The sequence below is a fragment of the Pongo pygmaeus genome, chromosome 5 (genome assembly GCF_028885625.2).
Source record: "Pongo pygmaeus isolate AG05252 chromosome 5, NHGRI_mPonPyg2-v2.0_pri, whole genome shotgun sequence".
NCBI lineage: Eukaryota > Metazoa > Chordata > Mammalia > Primates > Hominidae > Pongo > Pongo pygmaeus.
Window position 1 is genome coordinate 57,169,681 of NC_072378.2, and position 23,663 is coordinate 57,193,343.

General features: G+C 37.4%; 1 protein-coding gene across 22 annotated transcripts in view; it reads right to left on the reverse strand.

Moving 5' to 3' along the window:
- Positions 1-23,663, reverse strand: part of DST (dystonin) — a 481,968-nt gene that overhangs the window by 97,958 nt on the left and 360,347 nt on the right. For all 22 annotated transcript variants that reach the window (XM_054493134.2, XM_063666280.1, XM_054493142.2 and 19 more), the window contains 10 exons: positions 22,296-22,419; positions 17,163-17,371; positions 16,230-16,547; positions 15,587-15,753; positions 13,339-13,495; positions 11,966-12,092; positions 5,612-5,674; positions 4,782-5,023; positions 3,767-3,896; positions 777-976 (listed from right to left, as the gene is read on the reverse strand). In XM_054493134.2, coding sequence (XP_054349109.2) covers positions 777-976; positions 3,767-3,896; positions 4,782-5,023; positions 5,612-5,674; positions 11,966-12,092; positions 13,339-13,495; positions 15,587-15,753; positions 16,230-16,547; positions 17,163-17,371; positions 22,296-22,419 — 1,737 coding nt within the window. The remainder of the gene's footprint in view (positions 1-776; positions 977-3,766; positions 3,897-4,781; positions 5,024-5,611; positions 5,675-11,965; positions 12,093-13,338; positions 13,496-15,586; positions 15,754-16,229; positions 16,548-17,162; positions 17,372-22,295; positions 22,420-23,663) is intronic.

Genomic DNA, 23,663 nt, shown 5'->3' on the forward strand with positions numbered 1-23,663 from the left:
CTTTTGTTTTCATTGTCTTTGGATTATGAACAGATTTGAACTCAAACATCTGACTTTTACAAAAACTTCTTTGAATTTTCAGCTTATAAAACAGCCTCCCTGCTCTAAAGCCAGTACTCATACATAAAAAAACTAACTGAAATCACCACAGAGCTTCTGCTATTACGCCTGACTATAAAATATTAAACATTAAAAAATAAAACTCATTTTTTTGGATTTTTTTCCCTTGGGGACTTATCTGCTTTGTAACTAGACTAGTCTAACTAACACCCTGGCTTTCAGGGTTCCCTCTCTGCTTCCCTTATTCTTTGTCCTCTTCTCATTCTCTCTCTCCCCCATCAGGACTCAAATGCATGAGTTTTACAAGTTTCATTATCTACTACCACAATCAAAATAAATAAAACTTCAAAGGAGTAATTTCTAAACAGTAAAAAGTATAGGCTAGCCTCTCATAAAGATATTACTTAATTGCATTAATACTTCAAAGAAGGCCCTTTTAACCGGATCTGTACCACCCACAATATGACTGAAATAATCAGGAGACTTGGCCCATTCATGGGCTTCGAGGAGGCCTCTAAGATGCCTTATAGCTTTAGTTCTCTGGGGGATTCCCACTAATATCAGGAAAGTATCTTATGGGCATCTGAAACATTACATATATACTTCAAAGCAGTTAAATAAAACACCTACTGACCAAAGTTAATATATTTATAATGAAAACATTGGTCTCAGTAAGTCAAATTGCTGTGCACGACAGGTTATTAGGTAATACTCACCTGCACCTGCTGCCTTTGTGTGTTTAGCATATTTGGGTCAATTGACAAGGGCCCAAGAACACTGACCATAAGTTCTTTTTCCACAAGCCACTGTTTCAATTGGGCCTCTACAGTCTGGAATTGGGTTAGATTATTGGAGGATTCTTCCAGTTTTTGTTGTCTATCAATTGTTAATTGATTGAGTTCTTGCCACTTAGAATCTAGAAGAAAAAAAATGAAACTGGTGTTTGACTTTTTTTGCATTTAACATGACTATGTCTATGAGGACTGTATGATATGATTCAAAATGATATATAATGGCTATAATCCCATTTTTATGACTCTTGTTACGTAGTTACTTAAGGGACTAACCTACAATTTTATAGGTCTGATGGTTGTATGTCAACTAAAGTACAGGGAAAAAATTTTGAATCCGATTTTAGAAGATATCGTAGAATATGGAATATTCATTAAAGCAGACAGCATTCTGGGATCTCTCATTCCTTCTATAAGTCCTATAGAATGTGTTATTAAACTATGACTTACTAGAACAATGAACAATAATCCTTTTAATATCAAATCTTCACTTATCCGTTCTAGGCAAATTGCTCCCAAATTTGTATATCTATCCCCAATTATTCTTTCCCATTCAAATTACACATTAACAACCAGCTGCTGGAAAGTTCCAGTAGGAAGTCTCACCAATTAAACTCAACATTAAAAAATAAAACTCATTATATTCCTCTCAAAACTGGTGGACTTTTATGACTTTTAGATTTCTTTCAAAGGTTATCTTTTCTCCCATGTCATAAAGATGCAATAATTCAGAAAATTCTTTTATGAGCTTCCTAACTCTATTATATCCTCGATCATAAAACCTTAAAGCCCTCCTTTACATTCTCAATGCCATAACTCCATTTTGGCCTTCATCATTTTAAATAATTTAAATACAAATTATTTAGAATTATTTGTATTTTTTACATTGATATATAATAGATATGTATTTTTAGAGTGCATGTAATAATTTAACACACTCCATCCAGGTGATGAGCTAACATCATCATGTTTTACCTTGACCAGTAGTTCTCACACTTGAGCTGCGTTAAGAATCACCTGGAGGCATCTTTAACACAGATTTCTGGGCTCTACGCTGAGTTTTTGATTCAGTAGGTCTGGAGTAGTATCTGAAATTCTGCATTTCTAAATAATTCCCAGATGATGCTGTTGCTGCTGATCCCAGGAGCACACTTGGAGAACTAATGACCTAGTCTAGCAGTCTTCTAACTAGTATCCCTGCTATTAATGTTTCTCAGCTGCAAGCCACTTGTTTCCAATACAATTTCCCTAAAAAATGTCACTTTTAAAACTGTCACTTCGCTATCCAAATCCTTCAATAACGAACTCCTCGTCACCTAGACGATAAAATCTGAAGACCACTGCCTGACATTCAAGGCCTCCCACAATCTTTGAAGGTTTGTACTCTGAGATGATCCTCTAATCTATCCCTGCTGATTTCACCCTTATAATCCAAACAGGCTTTTGCTCCCACAGGTCCTGTGCCTGAGATGCTATACCTCCTCTCCATATATCCCAACCCTATCCTTCCTTTACATTCCATTGGATTTACCCTCTGCTAGGAAGCCTTTTCTGTTTTCTCCACCCTCAAGACAGTATGCTCCCTGCAGTCAAGGGTTACTGATCAGAGCACTTCTTTCAGCACTTCAACACAGTCACTTGATAAATATTCATTGATGGTGTGATCAGTTGATTTGAGAGAGTTTTCATTTAGCATAACACACTAAAGGGATGACTTTAATAGAACACAATCACTGAAACCTTATCTAATAACATCATTCTATATGACATTTTCCGGTCAAACACAATCTGGCAACAAAATAATGCCATTAAAGCAATAAATCAGGAAGGAAAAATATAAAAACGCATCCAGAAGGTTTTTTGAACTACATATTCCTCATTCCCACCTATTCTAAAATGTCTTGCTAATACTCTCCCCAAGTAATTCTGAGATCCTAGAAGAGAGCCACTGAATTAGGGGCAAATTAATTACAACTTGATAGGAATCTCTATAGTTGGATTAAATATATCTTTGAACATGAAGATCCCTTAGGGTAACCTTTATCAAACTAAAATATACTTAGAGATTGCTACATTTATCATAGCACACCTGACTCTAAAGGAAGGACAATATTTAGTCATGGAACAATTGAAAGTAAAATAATTATTATAATCATAGTATATACTTATATAGCACTTAATATGTGCCAGGTACTATTTGTTTGAGCCATATACACATTAACTTATTGGGTTCTCCAAATGAAACTACAAAGTGGGGAAAATTATTACTGTTCTCTTACACTCATTTTCTTTTTTTTTCTACCCCCTTTACACTCATTTTCTACATCATTATAGTAATAAAAATTGGTAAGACAATAGGGCTTGTAGAGAAAATTCTGTACCTCCGAGGAGCAGCGTATACTCCTCTGTTTACACAGGGACAGGATGTGGGAAGGAGGATAACTTTGGATAAAAAATTGATTGGGAAGAGCAGAAGAGCATAAAGTATGGAGCAGGAAGGGTCCCAGAAGTAACTCCATGAAGGAGAAGGGAGCACACCTTTTCCAGATGAATGAAAGAAATATTTAAAATATAATACAGCTTAAAAATATATAAAGCATAATAAAGCACCAAAAGCTAGTAAAAAGAAACATTAATGAAAACAGGTACTCCATGCACAGCACTTCATTAACTAATATCTACCTTCTTCATAAAAATAATTTAATTACTGTGTTTACCATAAAAAACATAAGATATGCCAATTTTCTGCACAATATAATTTGAAATGACACTTTATGCAAAAAATAGATTCTGAAACATTAAAGCAAATCCAAAAATAAGTGACTCTGTTGAATGTTTTCTGATAAAGATCATGATAAACATGAAAAATGATTCCACTTTTCTTCATAGGCATTCATCTAAGTAATGCAACATACCTATTTCTGTCAACATCTGTTTCCATCTGGGGGCCTCAGGAGTATCTGGGTTCTCCTCCAACAGCTCTGTCAATTTGTCTTTCAACTCCTGTACTTTGTTTACATTCTGCTTCAGTTCTGCCTCAAATGACTAACAAGGGAAAAATAATTATAAATTATGCATACAGCAAAAGACAAAAATACAATAATGATAGAGCATTATTTTTCTCTAGAATGATGAAAAGAGGAAAAAATCTACTGTTAAATGTTGTGGTGGGTGAGGGCCTGGATTTTGCAATTAATTATTTTCCTTTCCTCTTCTTAGCTAGTGTTCAACTGTGTGATAAAGGAATCCCCACAGAGGAACACTATGACTATGAAGATAATGACTCTTGTCCCCGTTAGTGCGAAAGAATTTCATATTTTCAAACAAGCCACTCTGGAATAAAGCAAGATGACATCAGTAAAATTATAATAAATAAGAAAAGCAGTCTTAATAAAGGCTGCCAGAAGTGGAGAATCTACATGTGAATAAACACCTTTTTTGGGCAACACACTGTATAGAGTTCAAATGTAGGTTGGTAATTTGTAGAAATCTTGCCATCACTGCCACCATATAAAGCCATTTTCCCAACCTTGGCAGCTGTAGGAAGAAACACCCTCTATTAAAGAAAAGGAAGGCATTAGCTACCCTATTTTTATACTACAGAGAACAGATCCTTCATACCTTTAGCCCTTAAATAAATCTTTTCCAATAATTGACTGGTTAACATCCTAGACTTAAACTGATTTAAAGGTGGCAAAGTGGCTTACACCCAACAGTTTGCTAATCTATAACATGGCTGTGCCAAAAATTTTAAACAAATTAACTATTATTATCAGTCTCTACAGAAAGGCACATTAAACAAAACTGTCAATTATGTGCTAAAGGTTACAGAGCTAGAAAACAGAGCAGAGCTTCTGACTACCAGAGCTCCGTTCCAACTGCTAATCCATTCTCTTTCACGTCTTCCATAGGTGCACCAACAGAATATACCTTATTCTGCTCAACTTGAGTCTTCACAGCTTCAGTATCTGTAGGTGCAGGTGTCTGATGCCATTTTGTTGCAGTTTTGTTCATTTTCTGTAACCACTGCATCATTGCACTTGATTCTTCCTGAGCCTTTTGCAATTTGGAGAGTTTAGTGTTCAGTTCTGCTATTTTGTCCTTGAGTAAGAGGCCAAGATCTTCATAACCATGACTTATGTCAGTCATGTCCTTTTTAATGGATGTTAAACCTAGGAGTAAGAAAAACAACTATACTGACACATTTTCAGGACATTCGGAGCAGAGGTCTAGAAATAAAAGTTTGTTTTACATGGTATTTTGTCACTTCTAGTTTGTCATTATTAAGCCTAGTAGATAAAGTCAGAAGCTTTTCAGAACTAAAAGGTTAGATCATCTTATAATGCTATTTAATCACAAATAATTCAAGAAAATTGCATAACAAGTAAAATAAAAAAGCCATTTTAAATGTAATAAAAAACAAACCACAAAATGTTACTTAGCAATATCTCAAGCATCAAACTCAATAAATTAGGTCAAATAACTTTATCCCAAGTGACAAAACATCTCAAATTAACCAAAAAGAAAGCAACAAAACCAAGTGTCAAACTGAACAACTTGATTTTACTTATTTCAGATACACAAAACTGCAAAAAATGTTATATAAATATAATTTTTATGGAGATTGTGACTATTAGATTAAATACCATTGTAATTCAGGCTTGAAATTTCAATATAACTACTGTTTGCCTCTAAGATTTTCTCTTATTAAAAAAACACCAAATTACATTAATCAATAACAAATTAAAATTAATATTCACCTTTATTTGCCCAAAATTCCTCAGTATTTGTGGCTGTTCCTTCACCATTTAATACTGCTCCACCTGCAAAAATAGTAACACTAAAATAATCATAGAGTTTCATAGTATTTCTGTACATTAACAGTAGATGGCATTAAATCAAACCCCATCGACAGTAATCATTTTAAAATGTTACTGCTATTTGAAAACATAAAACACTGACTCAACTTCAAAATCAAATGAAGCTCAAAAATTTAAATATCAAACAATATTCTCTCTTCTATGTAAAATTTGTCCTTAAAGTATTGTCTTAAACACTACCATTTCAGTACATTATATAAATTAATCATTAAATATTAATTCATAAAAATTTTTGTGATGAAGTTGCTTTTTTATCATAATAAATTCCTTTATTCTAGGTAGAATCATATTTATTAAATTGTATTTTAGAGCAGTAAGTGGAGCTTTAGTTTTTTTTTAATCTGTATTTATTTTTAGTTATTTATTTTATTATATTTTAAGTTCTGGGATACATGTGCAGAATGTACAGGTTTGTTACATAGGTACACACATGCCATGGAGGTTTGCTGCACCCATCAACCCATTATCTACATTATTTCTCCTAATGCTATCCACCCCCCAGGCCCCCCACCCTCTGACAGGCCCCGGTGTGTGATGTTCCCATCCCTGTATCCATGTGTTCTCATTGTTTAACTCCCACTTATAAGTGAGAACACGAGGTGTTTGGTTTTCTGTTCCTGTGTTAGTTTGCTGAGAATGATGGTTTCCAGCTTCATCCATATCCCAGAAGAGGACATGAACGTATCCTTTTTTATGGCTGCATAGTATTCCATGGTATATATGTACCACATTTTCTTTATCCAGTCTATCATTGATGGGCATTTGGGTGGGTTCTAAGTCTTTGCTATTGTGAATAGTGCTGCGATAAACATAGGTGTGTGTGTGTCTTTATAGTAGAATGATTTATAGTCCTTTGGATATACACCCAGTAATGGGATTGCTGGGTCAAATGGTATTTCTGGTTCTAGATCCTTGAAGAATTACCACAGTCTTCCACAATGGTTGAACTAATTTACACCCCCACCAACAGTGTAAAAGTGTTCCTATTTCTCCACATCCTCTCCAGCATCTGTTGTTTCCTGACTTTTTAACGATTGCCATTCTAACTAGTGTGAGATGGTACCTCATTGTGGTTTTGATCTGCATTTCTCTAATGACCAGTGATGATGAGCATTTTTTCATGTGTCTGTTGGCTGCATAAATGTCTTTTTTTGAGACGCGTCTGTTCATACCCTTCGTCCACTTTTTGATGCAGTTGTTTTTTTTCTTGTAAATATGTATAAGTTCCTTGTAGATTCTGGTATCAGCCATTTGTCAGGTGGATAGGTTGCAAAATTTGCCTCCCATTCTGTAGGTTGCCTGTTCACTCTGACGATAGTTTCTTATGCTGTGCAGAAGCTCTTTAGTTTAATTAGATCCCATTTGTCAATTTTGGCTTTTGCTGCCGTTGCTTTTGGTGTTTTAGTCATGAAGTCTTTGCCCATGCCTATGTCCTGAATGGTATTTGCCTAGGTTTTCTTCTAGGATTTTTATGGTTTTAGGCCTTACGTTTAAGTCTTTAATCCATCTTCAGTTAGTTTTTGTATAAGGTGTAAGGAAGGGGTCCAGTTTCAGTTTTCTGCATACAGCTAGCTAGTTTTCCCAACACCATTTATTAAATAGGGAATCCTTCCCCCATTGCTTTTGTCAGGTTTGTCAAAGATCAGATAGTTGCGGATGTGTGGTGTTATTTCTGAGGCCTCTGTTCTGTTCTGTTGGTCTATATGTCTGTTTTGGTACCAGTACCATGCTGTTTTGGTTACTGTAGCCTTGTAGTATAGTGTGAAGTCAGGTAGCATGATGCCTCCAGCTTTGTTCTTTTTGCTTAGGATTGTCTCGGCTATACGGGCTCTTTTTTGGTTCCATATGAAATTTAAAGTAGTTTTTTCTAATTCTGTGAAGAAAGTCAATGGTAGCTTGATGGGGATAGCACTGAATCTACAAATTACTTTGGGTAGTATGACCATTTTCACGATATTGATTCTTCCTACCCATGAGCATGGAATGTTTTTCCATTTGTTTGTATCCTCTCTTATTTCCTTGAGCAGTGGTTTGTAGTTCTCCTTGAAGAGGTCCTTCACATCCCTTGTAAGTTGTATTCCTAGGTATTTTATTCTCTTTGTAGCGATTGTGAATGGGAGTTCACTCATGGTTTGGCTGTTTGTCTATTATTTGTGTATAGGAATGCTTGTGATTTTTGCACATTGGTTTTGTATCCTGAGACTTTGCTGAAGTTGCTTAACAGCTTAAGGAGATTTTGGGCTGAGACAATGGGGTTTTCTAAATATATAATTATGTCATCTTCAAACAGAGACAATTTGACTTCCTCTCTTCCTATCTGAATATCCTTTATTACTTTCTCTTGCCTGATTGTCTGGTCAGAACTTCCAATACTATGCTGAATAGGAGTGGTGAGAGAGGGCATCCTTGTCTTGTGCCGGTTTTCAAAGGGAATGCTTCCAGCTTTTGTCCATTCACTATGATATTGGCTGTGGGTTTGTCACAAATAGCCCTTATTGTTTTGAGATACGTTCCATCGATACCTAGGTTATTAAGAGTTTTTAGCATGAAGGGTTGAATTTTATTGAAGGCCTTTTCTGCATCTATTGAGATAATCATGTGGGTTTTGTCGTTGGTTCTGTTTATGTGATGGATTACGTTTATTGATTGGGTATGAACCAGCCTTGCTTCCCAGGGATGAAGCCAATTTTATCGTGGTGGATAAGCTTTTTGATGTGCTGCTGGATTCAGTTTGCCAGTATTTTACTGAGGATTTTCGCATCGATGTTCATCAGGGATCTTGGCCTGAAATTTTTCTGCTTTTGTATCTCTGCCAGGTTTTGGTATCAGAATGATGTTGGCCTCATAAAATGAGTTAGGGAGGAGTCCCTCTTTCTCTTTTCTTTACTTTTTTTTTTTTTTTTTTTTGTGATGGAGTATCACTCTGTCACCCAGGCTGGAGTGCAGTGGCACAATCTCAGCTCACTGCAAGCTCCATCTCCCGGGTTCACGCCATTCTCCCACATCAACCTCCTGAGTAGCTGGGACTACAGGCACCCACCACCAAGCCCAGTTAATTTTTGTATTTTTAGTAGAAACGGGGTTTCACCGTGTTAACCAGGATGGTCTCGATCTCCTGACTTGTGATCCGCCCGCCTTGGCCTCCAAAAGTGCTGGGATTACAGGCATCAGCCACTGTGCCCGGCTAAGAGTCCCTCTTTTTCTATCGTTTGGAATAGTTTCAGAAGGAATGATACCAGCTCCTCTTTGTACTTCTGCTAGAATTCAGCTGTGAATCTGTCTGGTCCTGGGCTTTTTTTGGTTGATAGGCTATTAATTACTACCTCAATTTCAGAACTTATTGGTCTATTCAGGCATCCGCCAGATGCCAGCTGGAGCTCTCCTATATGAGATGTCTGTCGACCCCTGCTGGGAGGTGTCTTCCAGTCAGGAGGCACGGGGGTCAGGGACCCACCTGAGATGGCAGTCTGTTCCTTAGCAGAGCTTGAGCACTGTGCTGGGAGATCCGCTGCTCTCTTCAGAACCAGCAGGCAGGGATGTTTAAGTCTGCTGAAGCTGCACCCACAGCCGCGCCTTCCCCCAGGTGCTCTGTCCCAGGGAGATGGGGGTTTTATCTATAAGACCCTGACTGGGGCTGCTGCCTTTTCAGAGATGCCCTGCCCAAAGAGGAGGAATCTAGAGAGGCAGTCTGGCTACAGCAGCTTTACTGAGCTGCGGTGGGCTCTGCCCAGTTCAAACTTCCCTGGCAGTTTGTTTATACTGTGAGGGGAAAACCACCTACTCAAGCCTCAGTAATGGTGGACACCCCTCCCCTCACCAAGCTCGAGCATCCCAGGTCGACTTCAGACTGCTGTGCTGGCAGCGAGAATTTCAAGCCAGTGGATCCTAGCTTGCTGGGCTCCGTAGGGGTGGGATCTGCTGAGCTAGACCACTTAGCTCCGTGGCTTCAGCCCCCTTTCCAGGGGAGTGAATGGTTCTGTCTCACTGGTGTTCCAGGTGCCACTGCAGTATGGAAAAAAAAACTCCTGCAGCTAGCTTTGTGTCTGCCCAAATGGCCACCCAGTTTTGTGCTTAAAACCCAGGGCCCTGGTGGTGTAGGCACCCGAGGGAATCTCCTGGTCTGTGAGTTGCAAAGACCATAGGAAAAGTGTATCTGGGCCAGAAGGCACCACTCCTCACGGCGCAGTCCCTCACAGCTTCCCTTGGCTAGGGGAGGGAGTTTCCGGACCCCTTGAGCTTCTGAGGAGAGGCAACACCCCACCCTGCTTCTGCTCGCCCTCCGTGGGCTGCACCCACTGTCTACCCAGTCCCAATGAGATGAGCTGGGAACCTCAGTCGGAAATGCAGAAATCACCCGCCTTCTGCATTGATTTCACTGGGAGCTGCAGACCGGAGCTGTTCCTATTTAGCCATCTTGCCAGCCACCTCTGACTTTACTGTTAAAATTATCTTAATGATAAAGGTCCTGAAGCTCAGGAGGTGCTCAGTATATAAGAGTGTTGAACAATGCATACATGACTGACAAAAGAGCGTCTGCCTTACTTAAAGATTGAAAATTGTCTGGTGCAGTTACATGGTGTTATCATGGGCTTAATGGAGGCAGAATAATTTTTTTAAATGCATAAAAAAGAAGTTGAAAGTGAAAAAGAAAATAAATTGATTATTAAACCCATATTACGTCAACACTAAGAGAGAGCATGGTGGTTAGGAGTACCTAGGTCTTGCTGTATAACTTACCTGAATTTAAGCCCCAGCCTCACTAATTACTAGCCAGGTGACTGGACAGATCAATCAGCCAAACTGATGGGAATAATAATACCTAACTGTGGGAACCAAACACCACTGTGGGAACCAAAGGTCCGTTGCTTAGCAAGTAGAAACTAGTCAGTAAGCAGTAAACTAATAGTTCACTTTCATTACATAACAATCTAGCATTGGTACTTTTTCATAATCAGAATATTAAAATATCAGTTAGACTTTCTCATACTAGTATCTATTGGCTATGTATCCAAAACACAAAGACATTTCTCAGATCAACCACATAATAACAAGTCTAAACAGAAACATTAAAATATCTGAATCTTAACTTTGTCCCTTTAAAAAAAATTAAACGTGATGGGATTTCAGATGGAAGTGAAAATATCCTGTAGATGCTCAGTACTAATTCCTACCATGCTTGGTAGTTACCAAGAGTCCAAAAAAAAAAAAAAATCCCAAAACAACAGCAACAACAACAGAAAAAAACACTTGATATTTATGGCAAATATAAAGGGGACATGAAGAGCTAAAATAAATAAAGCACAGTAGAATTCCTCTTCTTAAAAAAAACAACAACAAAACTTGACATTTCAGGAAATCTGATTAGAAGAAAAAGGAGAAATCATCACACCATTATAATATGGGTAGTCCCTGAAATAGGATTAATAGAGTGGAATAAATGGTTGGCTGAGAAGGGCCCAGCTGGAACATCAGTATCACAATAGGGACAGCTGGGGGGCTGGTCAGACTAGATATCCCACAGAGGATACTCAGAACTCTCAGAAAAAAGATATCAGAGCTGCCTTCTGCCTATTATTTTTTTTAAAAAACTTGTTACTGTATGTTTCAAACTAAAAACTATACTCATAACTTGCTTAAATTAATTTTAGAATCAATATTTACACATGACTCTCCCATTTTATTGAGAAAAGTGGCTCAACCATGACTTAGATTGCGATACAGATATGCTGGCTCACATACTGCATAATTGTTTTCTTTGGGAATGATGTACAGAATAAAATACACGGGAATAAAATAACAGAGTGTCCATGCTATAGAAAAGGGCCTATTTCCTTCCCTCACTTCTTTCCCAGCTGCCCAGACTCATTTCTTTATCAAATATTATAATTAAATATTTTAAATAGAATTTCAATATCTCCATTTAATTAGGGTAAAAAGCAAACAAATTTGAATATGATCTGTTCCCTTCCCCGATATAACATTCCTTATTCTTACATATTAATTTAGCTACATTTTAAATACAGTCTAATAAAATAAAACATAAGAAGGATTTGAAATTTGATTAGTACAGATACATTCCCAGCACAGTGTGCTTACAGATGCCATGTTTCTTGTCACTTTCACTTTGTATTTCTGAGGTTATTTTATGCATTAATTTAAAAAATAACATACACAAAATTGACATGAGTAAACCTGATTCTTAGTTTTTGCCATAAATGTAAATAAAGCTCATACCTGATTTAACTGCTGCTATTGCCTTTGCAGGGGTGGTCACAGCACTTATTAAGTTACATAGTGAGATCCCACTGTTGTTTACTTTCTGAATCTCTGGTGTTTTTAAACTCCACTTTTCTTGTAATTTCTTGAGATATAAAAACACATTATTTTTCCATCTTAATATTTTCAGAGTTGCATATTATAATTCAGTTTCTTAAACATATCTTAAAGTAGTAATAATTGTAGACCCTGATTTGTGAGGGGGTCGATGAGAGAAAAAGGCACCTATTTGTTCCCACAGCCCAGGTGACTGTTATCTCAGTTAACAGTTGGGTATGTATGGCCCATTCTGCCTTCAAAGGTTTCATAAGTGGCAAGTAAAATCCTAGCCACAGTGGGAGTCAGGCTATTCCTGGCTGCTATGGGTTCCAAAATAACTGTCAACTGTAAGTCTGTAAAACTGTACTAGGTAATAGACCAGTTACAAATAAAAGGTACTAGGAACAATAAAAATAAATAGGAACTCAGAACTTCATTTTACAGCATATTTTAATCCTACAAATTTCAATTACTTTTAAAAACACACACACGGTCGGGCGCGGTGGCTCACACCTGTAATCCCAGCACTTTGGAAGGCCAAGGCAGGTGGATCACGAGGTCAGGCTAACACGATGAAACCCTGTCTCTACTAAAAAAAAAAATACAAAAAATTAGCTGGGCATGGTGGTGGCCACCTGTAGTCCCAGCTACTAGGGAGGCTGAGGCAGGAGAACAGCGTGAACCCAGGAGGCGGAGCTTGCAGTGAGGGGGATCACACCACTGCACTCCAGCCTGGGTGAAAGAGCGAGACTCTGTCTCAAAAAAAAAAAAAAAAAAAAAAACACACACACACATCCACAAATTTGGAGTGGGAAAAAAAAAATGCCATATTGGTCAAGGCATAAGCCTTGAGTCAGAAGACAAAAGACTTGTGCACTATTTATGCAGGAAATTCAAATAACTTCTCTTTCCAAATACTCATTATAGTAATATACACAAGCTAGAGTAAAATGCTGAGTGAAGAGGATGTTTTGCTTAATATTATGAGAAATGGTACAAAAAATTACTGAAACTAAGTAGAGATTTGGTAGGAAAGGAAACTTGATTACTAGAACAGTCAGCAACTCATTAATACATCTATTTTTAAAAAAGCAAATCAACTGAAAGTTTATGTCCTTTTCCAAAAGAATTAGTTAAGCCCCATGCCATGATTTCCAAAGGTCAACAAAATATACAGTACATGTATGAGGATCAAACTTAGATGATATTAGATCAAAGAAAACTACCATTAGTCTTTTAATCTTTCATTATTGATACAAACGGAAATTTAGTATTAGATAACAATGATTCACCTTAGTGTCTTCCAAAGATTTTCCTAAATCCTCTGCACCAAAAGAAGGCTGCACAATGGGAACTTTTTTTGTTGTTTCTTTTATCCATGACTTCAATGATTTAACAAGAACTTGGAAAGCATCCAACTGTTCTTGACAAGAAGTTACAGCTTCTTTTCTACATAACAAAAATCATACAAGAATTTAAGTCACAGAAAGAAGAATAAGCAAATTATTATTCTCATGTCACACAATGTTAAGAAACCATCTTCCATGTACTCTAACCCTTTGATACAGGAGGAAAGGTTTCATAGGTGACAAGTGAAATCAGCTAAATCAGTAGTCCCCAGCCTCTTAGGCACCAGGGACCAGTTTCGTAGAAGATTTTTTCCACAGGCCAGGTAGGGGGGATGGTTTTGGGATGATTAAAATGCATTACATTTATTGTGTGCTTTATTTCTATTATTTTTACATTGTAATATATATTAAAATAATTATGCAACTCACCATAATGTAAAATCAATGGGAGCCCTGAGCTTGTTTTCCTGAAACTAGGCAGTCCCAACTGGGGGTGATGGGAGACAGTGGCAGATCATCAGGCATTAGATTCTCATAAGGAGCATGCACCCTAGATCCCTTGCATGCAGTTCACAATAGGGTTCATGGTCCTATGAGAATCTAATGTCTCTGACGATCTGACAGGAGGCAGAGCTCAGGCAGCAATGCGAGAGATGGAGAGCAGCTGTAAATGCAGATGAAGCTTTGCTGCCACCACTCACCTCCCAGTGTGCAGCCCAGTTCATAATAGGCCATAGACCAGTAGATACCTCAGGGGTCAGGGGACCCCTGAGCTAAATAACTATTGGTCTATTTCTCAGGCAAGGTTCATTGATAAAGATAGGCGTATTCAAGAAATCTGTAGCCCACATGTAATGGCACTTTCTATAATGCTACACAAACTCTAAGAATACACAAACAGTTTGAACATTATTTAGATTCAATGAGCTTTGATCTGTCCCCTTTATGTGATGCTGAATGCCGGCAGGCACAGAACCATAAGGGAAAGGTTGACAATCACTGACATGATTATGAGGAAAACATAATGCCACCTAGTGGTTTCTACACTATACTACAGTCACGTTTATGGACGGATAAACTGCTGCAGGTAGTCCAGATTCAAGTTTCCCAAAATGAGATGAAACCTAGTGACTAGAGAATTTTCATGTGTGCCTCCCCTACAGAGACTCAGGAAACTCCCTGGTGAACTGTATGGGTCGTTCTGTATGCTCGGCACCACGGAGGCAGTGCACATGCCCAGCACATGAACAACTGTGAGGACAGTTACATCTGGCATGTGGATGACACGTACATATATGCAAGCGTGCAGAACGCTGGCAGATAAGAATGTACTGCAGCTGGACGAATACTGATGACTACATTATTTTAAAGTTGGACCCATTTGAAAGAAGAAACAACCTAGAGATCACCTAAGAAAACCAAGAACATTTCTGCTATGCAATGTGAATTAAATACCATATGACAGGATGGACCATATAGCTCTGTGAGAAGTAAAGGCAGCACTCAAACATTTTAGATAGAAAATTCTGAAGAAATAAAGACGAGTGGTTGGAAGAGAAATGACTTTTCTATGTTCTGAGGCTTTTCTATATAAACTTTAGCAAAATCCGAAGTATATTCTAAACTAACATGAGATCAGAAACACAAAAGCTCAATCACAAGGCCCTGTACAGCTTTTTAGCTCAACTTGGGTTCATTCACTTATTTCTAATAGTGTTTTTTTCACAGGTTCATATCTCATCTACTGCTCTTTAAAAAGTAAACTATTATATTAAAAAGGCCATATTGAAATTGCACATCGTTTCTGAGTTGAGCTCAGAAAGCAAAGAACCACAAGCTGTTGTTCAAGGTTATTTCTGCCTTTGCAAATAAAAATGTGATATTTGCCCTAGGCTTCAGAGACTACAGCAAGTTTAGATCATTTTCAGTAATATACTACCACCATCATTTTTCTTATGCAACATTTTCCACTTTTATGTAAGAAGTATTGAATTTTCCTTCTAAATGTTAAACCAAATAATGCAGTTAATTTTAATAGCAAAAAATGATCAAAATATAAAAACATTTATAAAGTAGCCCTATGCTTATTCTCGTTTTCAAAATTGTTTCATTTATCTATATAAGTAAATACAAGTATCTCGCTCTAATTAATATAAACAGAATAAAATATAATTTTTAAAGTGGTACTTACTTTTCTTTGATGGTATCCTCCATTTCCTTGAATTTCTTTGACAAATTATTTGTTTTTTCAAAGACCAAAGCCTTATCACTTGGTAAGCCATGGCTGGATATCTCCTTCAAGAGAGTATGCAAAACTTCAAGATCTTTCTTGTGTTCTAAAAATTCAGAAGTTGATTCCTACAAAGCATTAAGATATTCAGTCAATATAAATGTTGCTAGATCTTCAAATGGCATTCCACCCAGAGGTCTGTGTGGGATCAGAATGGCTCTATTCATAATTTCACGTAAGAATGAGTCTGCCTATGGCCAGTATTCTAAATATAGTAAACATGCAAATAGGCTATTTGAAAGAGAACACAGTAAACCTTATTTAATTTAAAATGCATTCTATATTTTGTCCCTTTGTGGCTTCTGGTACGTAAGATGATACTTATACTACCTATGATACATGTGATAAATGATATTTATTTCCAATCAGCAAAGGCTTCAAAGAAAAGATAAGGTTTGAGATTTTTAAAGGAGTAAAACATAGATCTTTACTAATCTATAAGCAATTAAAATGACTGCCAATTATAATTCTGGCAATAAGTATATGAGTTTGCCCTAACTATTAATCTATCTGATTAGCCTCCTGAGTAGTAAGGGAGACATACCTGCATATACTGAGACAATTCAGTAACATCTTTTCCTGGCACATCTACTTCAGTAAGAGCCTGAGTTTTTGTTTCTAAAAATGTCTGGAGCTTTTCTGAGAGGTTCTCAAACAGTTCTACTTTGGTTTTTAGCTCCTCCATTTTGGCAAGAGTTTCTTTGTGTTTATGACTTGCTTCTGAAAACCGAGCAGACAAGTCTTTCATTTTGGCTTGCAGTGAGGATGCAGTCGATGGATCTGTTGTTTCCATAAATTTCTTCACTTTTTCATTCATGGCATTTATACTGCTCTGACGACCTGCAATATCCTGTTCCAACATCTAAAATAAACCAAATATTGCATATGTTTTATTATGATGTTTATAAATAATGTGACAGAATTTTTTAAAATGACTATTCCTAACAACATAAGCTTGCACAACCTGTGCCTAGGAAGGTTAACAGTTGAAACTGAATGACAAGTTTGGTCTGTCCCTTGAGGAATGCCATCTTAAATCTCTCTGAGAGAGTGAAGAACAGCTGGCTAGTTGCTCAAATGAGGCAGGAGGCTGCTGCTACTCAGCAACCCCTAGAATCTAATGGAGCCTGGGGATTAGCCATGGTCCTAATTCTTAAAAGACTAGACAAGACTGATCTGATTAACCTCATGTGCAGCTGGCTGAAACAATGATAAACAAGATAAGACTCAATGTATGCATAAGCCCTCTATAATGAATAATATTCAAGAAAAAGTACACAAAGCCCTTCCTACACTTCTTCACAGATAAACCATTTTACACACTTGATTTTGTGCGAGCATTACTTTCCACACTCACATTCAGTAAATGTCTCTTTTTTGTATCCTTAAGTTTATCTTAAATCTAACTATACTTTGAGCTTATAAAACTGTTTTTTTTAAAAAACTGAAAATGGGACTTTTTTTTAAAGTCACTTACAATGTTTTTACTGATGATATCCTGAAGAGCAGCAGAGTTTAAAGGCACTTGACCTTGTTCTTTCAGAGAACTTTCCACACTTCCCATCCAGTCCAGCATTTCATCCAAGCCATCCTGCACACTCAGTGAACGGGTCAAGGTTATCTGGAGTTTTTCATTTCGTTCATTAACAGACTTGGACAGATCCTCATATCTCCCAACAATGTCATCTACTCCAAACAGATCAGGAAATATTAACCACAAAGTTCTCTTTGCCCTATCCCTTTTCAAAAACACATGAAGGTGAATCATACAATTTCCACACAAAAAATTTTAAAAATAAAAAGTTCAATGATAAATTCCCAACGCATAATCAGAACACCACCTAAAATGTTAAAATACAAAGAAAGAAAAGAGCCCAATGGAAACTGAAAATTGAAATCTTTTTTCAAAAGTTAATATATATCCCATCTGCATTTGAAAAGAGATTTTTTTGGACGCATAAACATTTGAATTGTCTCAGAGAGATAACAGAGTGGTCCGAACAGCAAATCTCTGAAATAAATACTGGTTCTCAATCTGACATTTCACATTAGCCATACTTATTGAAAATTACTCATGGGGGAAAAAAGGTGAGTCACACACAGCTATTCTCAAGACAATACACAGTTACAAAGATTTCTGAAGAATTAACTTTTACATATAAAAATTATCACCCTCTCTCCCTCCTTCATACACGTGCATGCTAAGCTTTTGTCATACTTCACAACTTAAGCAAATCACTCAAATGCACAGAAACTGGCAGATGCAAGTAATTAAGAAAATAGGCAACAATGAAAATCCATTTAAAGTTGAGATTATGCTTCTAAAATATACACAAATTGAATTTATTTAAAAGTTTGACAGCAGACAAAAGAGAAAAATAAACTTAACAGGCTAACCTACCTATCTCATATGAGGATAAACTTTACCTTCAATTCTAAAGATTCAAGATGCTAAAAAAAAAAAACCCTTTCTGGTCTAGTTTTCACTTGACTAAAGCCCTACATGTTAAAAATCCTACATTCTATATTGTAGACCAATAAAAAGTTCAAACAACAATGGTTTTTAATGTATTCATCTCTTTCTCTCTGGAAAATGATGTTTTAAATTTATTTATCACTTACTGTCCGAGAATTTGAAAATATTTTAATTATTTCTGAATGCTTTAGTCTTATACATTGTAGAACACTTCAGTAGGGAAAAGCTGTGTCCTGAAACATCTCTAACATCTTACTGACTTGTGTTTGGCCCATGAAACATAATCTATACAACAAAATAATATAATTGTTCTAATGCTACATCATGAGAAAACATCTTGAAAATTTTCACTGGAGTGAGAGGTTAAGTTTGGATGATTTAAAGAGAAAATCATGCTCCTCTTACTAAAACGCAATGAAGCCCATCAGCATACTGAGTGGGGAGGGAGACAGCATTTAATATGCACGAAAATGCCATCAGCAGAGGAAACAAGCAGTAGGTTCAAAAATAAGCTCTAAACAATAGACGGTGGAAACTACTAGTTGGGGGAGAGGGGTGGGAAGGTAAGGACTGAAAAACTACCTATTGGAGACTACGCTCATTACCTGGGTGATGGGTTCGATCATATGCCAAACCTCAGCATCATACAATATACCTTTCTAACAAACCTGCATATGTACCCTCTGATTCTAAAATAAAAGTTGAAGAAAAAAATGAGCTCTAATTTGGAAACTCACAAGAGCACATGCTCTGAATGGCAGCTTGAAGTTGGCAGGTTAGCAACTTCTCAATTGGGCAACTGCATCAACAGGGTAAGTAAAATCAGTGATCTGTTCAGCCATAATAAGTGACTTCCCAAGGAAAGCCAGCTATTTTCATATAATTAACAGATTTGAGTGTTACTGTTTGCTATAGACTAAATGTGTCCCCCAAAATTCATGTATTGGGGCCAAAGTCCCAATGTGATAGTGTTGGGTGCTGGGGCCTTTGGAAGATGTGATACTATCTTATAATAAGAAATATTTGGTCTCTGACCATAGCTCTTGACATAGAGTTCCTAAAACCCTTCCGATTTCCTCAGTAATACAGACACTAAGAGAATCTTTTGTTCTGATATTTGGTCGTTGACCTCAGTTCCTGACATAGAGTTCCTAAGACCTTTGTGATTTCCTGAGTGATAGGAGTGTATGGCAGAGCTCCTAAGTCCCTTGGAATTTCTTCGTGAGGGGCATCTTTTGTTTGAATGAGGTGATGCCTGGTGGCCTCCTGGATAGTCTTAGGGTAGGGGGAGCAGGGGACAGTGGCAGATGTTGCCAGGGAATCAACCATGTGATTAGACAGTTGGAACTGTCACCCCGTCAACCTGTGAGGAGGGAAGAGGGGCTGAAGATTGAGCTGCTACCAACGGCCAATGATGTAACCAATCATGCTTATGTAATGAAGCTGCCATAAAAACCCAATAGGATTCGTTTGGGGAGCTGCTGAATAGCTGAACACATGGAGTACTGGGCGTGGCACGCCCATAGAGGGCATAGAAATTCTGCTGCCCTTCTCCCATACCTCACCCTGTGTATCTCTTCCATCTGGCTGTTCATCTGTATCGTTTGTAATATTCTGTATAGTAAGTGGGTAAATGTAAGTAAAGTCTTTTCCTGAGTTCTGTGAGTCACTCTAGCAAATTAACTGAACATGAGGAGGGTCATGGGAACCCTAATTTATAACTGATCAGTCTGAAATACGGATCACAATTTGAGACTTGTGATTGGTATCTGAAATCGGGGCAGCATTATGAGACTGACCCCTTAACCTGTGGGGTCTGAAGCTAATTCCAGGTAGACAGTGTCAGAATTGAATTGAATTGAATTGAATTATAGGACATCCAGCTGGTATCTGTTGGAGAATTGTTTGGCGTATGGGGAGAAATACACACACGTCTGGTCACAGAAGTGTTCTGTGTCATGATCAATGGTGTATGAGAGTGCAAAAACAATCAGGTTTTCTCTCTCTCTGAGGAGGTAATTAGGTCATGAGCGTAGAGCCCGTGTAAGTGGGATTAGCACTCTTAGAAGAAGAAACAGAAGAGAAGTGATGTCTCTCTACCACTCTCTACCGGCAAGATAGTGGCCATCTGTAAGCCAGGAAAAGGGCCCTCATCAGAACCCGACCATACTGGCACCCTGATCTCTGATTTCCAGCCTCCAGAACTATGGGAAATAAATGTATGTTGTTTAAGCTACCCAGCCGATGGTATTTTTGTCATAGTAGCCTAAACGAAGACACTGTTTAGTTTGTACTTCTTAGTGATAAAATATTGTCACTGAAGTAAATTCTTGATTTTAGTAAGCTAAAAGTTATTTTAGAAAAAGGTATAAAAATCTACTGTAAGAATGTTATTTTTTTAAATCATTGGTTTTCTTAGAAGTCAGAAAGATCTTAGAGAAACTCCTCTATACCTTAAATAGTGTCACATATTTCCTAGAAAATTATGCCAGAAGTTTTAGTTTTAAAATAATGTAACAAATGAATTTTAAGCAACTAAAAGTGAAACTATGTACACTTAACAACAAGAAAAAAATGTCAAAATGCCTCTTCGAGTAACAGAAATACAGATAAGATAGTCTTTCTTTCTCCTTCATATCCTTATACCCAAGTCCTCATAGCAATGGTATCTAATGTGGATATATGAGATGCTGCATTGGGACAGAGGAACAAAATGTTAGAACTTCCATTCATATTTTCATTTTATACTTTAAAACTCTATACTTTTGTGTTTTATAACACATATAATAATACAGTAATATGTTCACATGACTTATACATATATCTGCATATATGGGGATGCAGGCTGAAGATCATTTTTGACAGGGGTACATAATAAAAAACATCTGGATACATGTAAGAATGAAAGACAGGGTTTCCCTTCTACCCAGTGATATTAAAAGAGCTAAGTTCCATTCTTCTCTTCAAATAAAATTTTGACTCAGATTTTAATTCACGCTCTATTTAGGGTAAAACATATGTCTAATCATCTGTTGTGGAATATTTTTACTTCACATATTCACACATAGAAATATACAATAACATTAAATATTGTGAAAAGCAGGGCAGTGAAAACAAAAAATACATATGTAAGATAGTAAAAAATATGTATTGATGATCCACTGCACATTTGGTATAAACTAAATACTGTGCGTAGATAGAAAGATAATATACAACAGCTCTTTTCTCAAGAAACACATTAATCACAAACTCTTGGGCTTAAATGATCCTCCCCAAATGTTGGGATTACAGATGTGAGCTTTTGCACCCAGACTGAGAGATGTGCTTTGAGAAGTCTTCCCACTTCTCTGTGTTCTAGAAGTTTTTTAGTGGCCTCACTCAAATTGAGAGCTCAGTTACACCAGTTCTTTAGTGATACTAGAAACTTGATTACAGCTGTAGTGGTACTTTTGTGCACAAAACATTTGGGGAGGATCATTTAAGCCCAAGAGTTTGAGACTAGCCTGGACAATATAGTGAGACCCCATCTCTACAAAAAAATTTAAAAAATTAGCTGCGCATGATAGAGCATTCCTGTAGTCCTCAATTCTCAGGAGGCTGAGATGAGGAAGACTGCTTGAGCCCAGGAAGTCAAGGCTGCAGTGAGACATGATTGGGCCACTGCACTCAGCCTGGGCAATAAAGTAACCCCTGTCTCTAAAAATAAATAAATTCAATTCAATTCAATTAAGCACATTTCTCAACCTCTTAAACCCATGTTCCCACTATAGATAAAGAGATTCTACTTTGGCCTTAAGTTGGAGGCCTAACTCTGCCCAATCCCATCGACCAAGAGAATTTTGTGAAATTCTACTTCCTGTGGTGGACATTACATAGCGAGTTTCTTTTACGTTTTCTAAATATCAAATTTAAATTTAAATATACTCTTTTCAAGACACACAGCCCCCGCCTGTAAGATTCTAATATACCTGCCAAAGAAGGCATGCCTTTTCCCAGATGCAGGAACACCATTTCACAGAGAAAGAGCACATAGAACACAATCCATAACTAGTGAACACTTTTCTCCATATCTATTAGGACACCTTTCTTTAGAATTTACCGGTGAGACAGGAAGCAAGGACATGAATATCTTACCAAGTGTTTTCTGGATATCATTCTTGGCTGGAAGTAAAGATCCCCTGGCATCTAAAAGCACTTCAGCCGTTTTCTTCAGTTTCTCTACAGCAAACTGCTGACTTGATATCTGTCCTTGCAGAGCCTGTAGGATTAAACGCTTTTCAATTATACTCAGTAGGACTAAATAATAGATTTCTAATGTGGACAAAATGATTTCTAATAAGATAAAGTAAAATTGGACAGAATAAACTTTTCATCATACCAACTTTCATCATCAACTTACTCCAGAGTTCTTTGAATAAGGCCAGTTATAAAGCAGCATTAGCAAAAGCATCAGCCAGTCTACATAATACAAATTAAGTTTCGAAATAAACCTTTGAGCGTATGTTCATAATAATTTCCCTGGTTCCTGATCATACAACCCTCTAACTTTATACCCTTAACCCCTACTTCTAGACTTTGTACAATACCCCAACTACTACTAAAACAAACAACAACCAAAAATTTGAGACCACTTCTGACTCCAGGTAAGGAGATAAATAAGCTTGCCCAAATCTGTAGATCCTGACTCAATACTGAGTCATGTTTATTTCTGTTAATTCTGCTACATTTTGTGAATATACAAAAATAAAAACAGACACGAAGCTTACTTTCATGGATTTTATGGTTTGAGGCAGGAAGTGGTAAGTACCACAGGTGAGTCTGAAAAAATGCTGCTGGAAGTTAACAGGAAAAAAATGGGAGGGAAATGAGGGCCACCTCAATGGTCGTGACACTGAGATGGCTCCTTAAGAAAGTATGGATTTGGGAGAACAACTCCCTGCAGAACAAACAGAAGACACAAAGATGAGGACAGAAGAATCACAGGAGAAGGGGAGAGTCCCATCCAGTTTGACAATGCTTATGGGTGAGTAAATAGAAATAGGCCTGGAAAGGCTTCAAACATCAGGCTAAGGAGTTTACATTTTATCCCATAGCAATGGGGAGTTATGCAGGGCTTTTGGGTAAGGGGTTGAGATGCTCAGGGCTGTCCTATAGGAAGGCTAAATTTGTAGCACTGCGTGGGAAAAGTCCAATGGAAACGAAATAAAGCAGAGATACCAGCTGGGGACAACTTCAGCAGCAACAAAGCAGTGAGGACCACTGAAGGCCGAGGGCTGAAGACAATTCCACCGTTTGGTCTGTTTGGACTGAGAAGGTGGAATTAGTTACAGAGTTGGGAAGAGTCCAAAGCACTTGGTAACACCATGTAAAGCTGTGCTGCCACTATGGTAGCTACCAACTACATGTAGCTTTTAAAGTTTAAACTAATTGAAATTTTAAACAACTAAAAATTCCATTCCTTGGTTACAGTAGCCACATTTCAAGTGCTAAGTAGTCACTGTG